The following is a 6,000-nucleotide window of genomic DNA, read 5'->3' as shown; positions in this document are numbered from 1 at the left end:
TTGTTCTTGGGACCGAGGATTGGGGTATGGTGAATCGGTGGGCACACCCTCTCCCCTCCTCCCAATAAAGCCTTCTCTGCTCTACTCAGGGGGCCCAAGTTGTTAGGAAAAGGACTGAAAGGCAATGGGGAAGAAGGGAAGCAGTTCAAAGAGCCCTGGGCTGGGCAACAAAGATCTGGGTTCCAGTCCCAGTTCTGTACCCTGGCTCAAAATGTGATCTTGGACAAGTCCCTTATCCTAGGGCCAAAATTTCCCCTCTCTGTAAAAGGAGGGGTTTGAGCTAGAGCTGAGGTCCTTCCAGCTTTAAGGTCCTGTTACTGAAGGCAGCAAACTAAATGCTTGTCACAGGGGGCAGTGGCTGGAAGTGGGTGGGAATGGGGTTGAAGGAGGGAAAGTTTCCTCATCTGACTCAGTTAAGTGCTCTTCTCTAAAAGGCAAAGATGAATGGAAAACAGGTTCAATGTCCTACAACTTTGGTCCTTGGCAAGTATTAGAAAAAGGAATGGATGTTGAAGAAAAGGGTGGGGTATGATCTTGTGGTAACAGAAAACTGGGGCTTCCCCATATATGTTCCCTTAATGTGTCTGCTTATTCCCCCCTCCCAGCCCTTTGGTCCTTCCAGATCCTCTGCTCTTCACCTCCCACCCCCAGCTCTCCATCTACTGTCTCTTTTTGTGCTGTCTCAGTCTCAAGACTCTGGAGCCCTGGGTTCCACTTAGAAGATCATAGTTTTATTGCTGGAGGGAATCTCATCCCAATCTCACATTTTACCAGATGAGGAAACTGAGACCAATAGATGCTAGATATTCACCAGTAACATAAGCTGTGAGTAGCAGAACAGATTTTGAACCCTCCCACTGCAACAGTCCTCCTCCCTTCTGTCACTGGCTCATTGTATGATTTTAGCCAACTCCTTTCCTGATCTGCCCCTTAGGTTTTCCATCTATGAAATGGGGGGGGGGGGATGGGTTAAGCTAGATGGCTTTGAAAGTGCCTCACAGCTCTAATACTCCTCCCCCCACCTTTTTTTTTTTTTTTTTTTTGCATATTGCATTTTTGAGCCTTGGTCCTGGTGGGAAGAACAGCTGGCCTTAGGAATACCCCCACCTATAAGTTAGGAAGGGATAGAGGAAAGAGAGAACATCTCTCCTAATTTGATTTTTCAGGTTTTGAACCCCTCCGATGAGTAAGAGGAGAATCTAATGTTCTTAATCTGGCTCTTTTCTGCCTGTCATTCTCTCATCTTAGTCTTTCATCTGCCTGCCTATCGGTTCCTGCGACACATATGGCATTCTTTCCTTAGGAAGGCTGAAGGCAGATGGCTTCCAGATTGGGGCCCAGGAGATTGTGAAGGGAGCAGTTTGGGCCCCTTCAGGACATTTGGTCTAGTATCACCCATCAGCAAATATCTTTGGGTAATTGCTTTCCAGTAGGTAGATCCCCATTTGAGCAAACTGGCTAAATGGACATTGGGATTCACTGAAAGGCTTCATTGGAATGAGTTGGAGAAAGTGGAGTATTTTATAAATGAGATCCCCTTCTATGCTGAAGATAGTGTTTGACTCCTTCAGGTACTTCCCATTATATAAATTGAAATCTGCCTTACTCAGGCTTATTATGTCTCAAGTACCTCCCTGATCCCAAGGAGGGCATAGATTGCCTGGAGCCCCCCTCATCCAGGCTTCATGTAATGAAAGATGAGGGAGCCTATACCTTCCCTGAGCTTGGCAGGGCTAATTGGCTATGTGATCTTGGAGGAAATTTTCTTCCCTTTTCTGGGCCTCAGTTACCTCATCTGCAAAATGAGGAGACTGGATTTAAAACAGGCTCTTTTAAACCCTGAATTTTGTATTCTGAGGTCCTTCTATCCCTGCAGTTCTATATTCCAAAAGCTTTCCCAACTCTCATGTTCTGTTATATTCTCTCTTCCCCCTCCTGTTTCTTTCCAGATTATAACTGTGGACCTCCCCTCCTCCCTTATAAAACCATCCTCGGTGTTCTCCCCATTCCCTTTTGTCTTTTTGCTCCATCATTTCCTTCCCCTTCTATAAAAAGATGAATTCTCAATCCTCTGGTCCCTTCCTATTGTCTGGGTTCCTATCTCCTCTCCTTTTCATGGAGGTCCTCCTCTGAGATACAGGCTGGAGAGGCAGGAAGATAGATAGGTGCACAGGTGGGAAATTAAGACAGATGCACACTTGCTCACTCATACAGACAAGCACACACATGCAGATAGGTGTTTAGACACGTGCACACACATGCAAGACAGGCACACAAACATGCATGCACACAGACATGCTCATTCACACAGACAGCCACACACAGATGGGATGTACAGGCACACACACAGAGGCAAACGGGAACAAACACGGTAAAGCACGTAGACAGATACGTACAATCTCCCATACACATGCACAGACAAGTACACACAGATGGGCACCTATGGTAACCAATAGACATGCTCAGAGATGGGTGCCCCTGCACACAGAGGCACACAGCCTCTAGCTTTTTGTTTCAGTGGCCCATATGGAGGACCAACCCTTGGAAGGCAGAGGAGCCTCCAGTTGGAGGGAAAGGAGAAAGAAAAAAGTGGTAAAGTGAATTTAGTGGCTGAGGGCAGTGGGGCCAGGCAGCTTCGCTTCTGACTCTTCATGTGCTGGGAATGGGGAAGGGTGAGGAATATTAACATTTTAGGGCATTCCTAATGGGAAGAGGTACTTGGGAGTTTCTGTTCCCTGGGTAAGTTAAAGGGCTCTTCAGGAACAGAGAGGATTAGATTCTTCCCCTCTTCCCCTGCAAAGCCTTTCCATGTTTCCAAAGCCCCCCTGGCTCAGTGGGTGGTAGAAGAGGAAAGGCTAAGTCGGGTAAGTAGAGGAGAGGATGGAGGAGGCGCCTGGAGAGCTTGTAGACTGGTGCCAAACTCCCCTGTCCTCCAGATGACAGATGAGGCTGAAGGAGGGAGTAGTGAATTCTTCCAAGGTTGGGGGAGAGGGCCCCAGTGGGGACTTGTAGCAGCAGCTGGAAGCAGGGGTCTGAGGTGCAGCCCCTTGGGGCCCCTTTGGGGAATGGTGATGGAAATGGGATGGTTGTAATCACAAGGTTCTGGTTCCTCCCTTCTTCCTGGTTCCCCAGGTAGAGATGGGAAAGAGGCTGGGAACAGAGGCATCCAGGAGGTGATGGAGAAGGGGAAGAGGGCCAACCTCCTGCCCATGAAGCCATTCTGGGCCTGAACCCAGCAGCTCTTGGGAATTAGAAGGGGAGCTATATCGACTTCTATCCAGAACAGGCCATTCAGTGCTCCCCTCCAACCTCCACCAACCCTGGCCCCTGATGCCCTCAGAACCCGGAATGGAGTTGGGTGCCTGAGGGTTTGTGTGCTTTTAAACGTCACTTTTTTTTTTTTTTTGCAAACGCCGAACTTGGGGGTCCCTCCCCAACCCCTCTCCCAGGTTGCCTTTCAAAGGCCCGGTCTCTGAGTCCCCCCCCTTCCCCCATCCCTGAATGGCTGGGGCCTCAAGCCCCTGCCTAGAGTCCTGACTCACTGTCCCCAGCCCCACAAAAGGGCTCTGAGGGCCTCCCTGGGTAATTGCCCTGCTCCCCTTCCCCCACCCACACGCCTGGGGTATGTGTGGTGGTGATAAAAGGGCAGACAACCTGTATGGCTTTTCTGCAGGTGTAGATATGGGTCCCCGGGAGAGAGGAATATCCTAGAACTGCCCCTCCCGTGGCACATCTTTCCCCTACTAATCTGCCCCACAAACCCCACTGGGGCGGGGCTCCGGCCTTCCCAGTCTCAGCAGGTAGGACTCGGAGCCAAGACAGAACCCGGTCTCCCCTCCTCCCTTGGTTCGCAACCCAGCGGGGCAGGATGGATGGAGTATGCCGTGAAACAAAAGCTCTCAGCCCTCTCCCCCCGCCCTAGTTCCCCAGGGTTGGATGGAGCGGGTCGCGCCTCATCGCTTTCAGCCCTCCTAACCCCCTAGTGGGGATGGCAGGAGGCAGAGGGTCCCTCCCTCCCCCTAACTCTCTCTGATGGGCAGGGCTGAGGCCAGTGGGAGGAGGGGCCTCCCAGACTGCCCAGCGCCCCGAGAGAGAGAGAGCGCTTCCCCGAGCCGGACTGGCCAGGCCAGGCCCGGGGCCCCTCCCCGTCAGCCCCGCCCAGCTCCCTAGGACCCAGGCCCCTGCCCAGACCCGGGCCCGGGTCCGGCTCCGCCTTCCTCAGCTGAGCGGGTATCCGATTTGAGCTTGACGAATTCCTTGGCCACCTCGTCGTTGCTGCGCTGGGAGAGGATGCGCAGGACGGTGAGGCCCGTGTCGTCCATGTGGATGCGGCGGCCCAGGGGCAGCCAGCAGGCGCAGCTCCCGCGCTGCAGCAGCTCCTTGAGCTGGAGCACAGCGAGGCCCACGGTGCGGTCCTCGCGGGCGAAGCAGTAGTCCTTGACACAGACCTGCAGCTCGTAGCACTCCGGGCCCGCGTCGGCGCTCAGTGTGCTGGGGGGAAGTGGGAGAGAAGTGAGCCCGGAAGGCGCGGCCCGCCCTCCCGGCCTTGCACGGGGCGCCTTAGGCCATGAGAGCCTCCTCCTAGGGCCCCGTGACTGGACCCGGCTGGACAGCGCCCTCCACCCACCAGCCTGGGATGAATCCTAGAGGATTGCCGTCTTGTCCAGATCCACAGTATTAGTAAATGTCAGAGGCGGATTTAAATCCGGGTCTTCCCGACCCTAAATCCAGCAATCTAGCTGCCATACTGCGCCCGTCCCCTCCCCCTCAGAGGTGCTCATTAATTCAATAAAAATGGGACTTCCATACAGACATTGCTGTGCAGATGCCTAGAGCTGTTCAGTCACCATCCCTGTACTGATGTCATTCTTTTGTAGATATTTACACCTGTACAGGTCTCATACAGATGTTCCTCCTATATAGATGCGTGTGTTTGGGCAGGTGTTACTCCTGTGCAGGTGTTTACATCAGTAGATGTTTCTACAATGTAGTTACTTAGGTCTAGATATGTCAGATGTTGCCCAGATGTTGTGGATCTTGTTTGTACATATGTTAAGCCTGTGTAAATTTTGCACCTGTAAATGGACTTGTGCAGGTGTTAATTTTTGTTCAGAGTCTGCTATAGAACTGCTTCTTTAGAGCAGATGTTTGTAAAGCAGTTACATTTGTGGATATATTGTTACTCCTATTTACTATTTGTCCCATGTAGATGTTAGTAAGTAGAGACACATCTTGTTAAATACCTGTGTGCTTCCTCCCAGTTGTTACGTTTGTGGATATATTGTTACTCTTATTTAACTATTTGTCCCATGTAGATGTTACTAAGTAGAGACATGTCTTGTTAAATATCTGTGTGCTTCCTCCCAGTTATTACATTTGTGGATATATTGTTACTCCTATTTAACTATTTGTCCCATGTAGATGTTACTAAGTAGAGACACGTCTTGTTAAATACCTGTGTGCTTCCTCCCAGTTGTTACATTTGTGGATATATTGTTACTCCTATTTAACTATTTGTCCCATGTAGATGTTACTAAGTAGAGACACGTCTTGTTAAATACACGCCTCAGCCCTACTCACAATTGGAAGGTCTCGTTGTACTTGGGAGCCCAGCTGTTGTTTTTGGACTTGGTGGCAAATTTCCTCTTCTTGTCACTAAGCTGAGGCCCAATGATATTGACCTCGATGAAGGGTCGAAAGATCCCTGACGTCTGCCATTTGAGGTCATTGGCAGCTACAACTGCACCAGAGGAAAAAGAGGGCAAGTGAGGCTCCGGCCAGAAGCGCCAGGTCCCACCCCTGATCTGGCCTCCCAAGTGAACTGGCTGAGTGCTTTCTAGGGAATGGAGGTCAGGAGGCTCAAGCCTACACCCCCTGCCTCACACTTACCTTTCACTGTAACCTTGTGTTCTCCAGTACCTGGGTGAGTGAAGAGCTCCACGTGGACAGAAACCTCACCCACAGGGTCATCCACTCCCGATCCTGATGGTGGTAGGGTAG

General features: G+C 51.0%; 1 protein-coding gene across 1 annotated transcript in view; it reads right to left on the bottom strand.

Moving 5' to 3' along the window:
- Nucleotides 1-6,000, bottom strand: part of UNC13A (unc-13 homolog A) — an 89,312-nt gene continuing 83,312 nt past the window's right edge. The window contains exons 44-46 of the mRNA XM_051971987.1: nucleotides 5,890-5,982; nucleotides 5,581-5,740; nucleotides 1-4,491 (exon numbers count right to left, since the gene is read on the bottom strand). Of these exons, the coding sequence (XP_051827947.1) occupies nucleotides 4,167-4,491; nucleotides 5,581-5,740; nucleotides 5,890-5,982 (578 nt within the window). The 3' untranslated portion in view covers nucleotides 1-4,166. The remainder of the gene's footprint in view (nucleotides 4,492-5,580; nucleotides 5,741-5,889; nucleotides 5,983-6,000) is intronic.

The sequence above is a fragment of the Antechinus flavipes genome, chromosome 1 (assembly GCF_016432865.1).
Source record: "Antechinus flavipes isolate AdamAnt ecotype Samford, QLD, Australia chromosome 1, AdamAnt_v2, whole genome shotgun sequence".
Classification (NCBI taxonomy): domain Eukaryota; kingdom Metazoa; phylum Chordata; class Mammalia; order Dasyuromorphia; family Dasyuridae; genus Antechinus; species Antechinus flavipes.
Note: the sequence above shows the minus strand (reverse complement) of the source record. Positions and strands in the feature narration are given on the sequence as shown.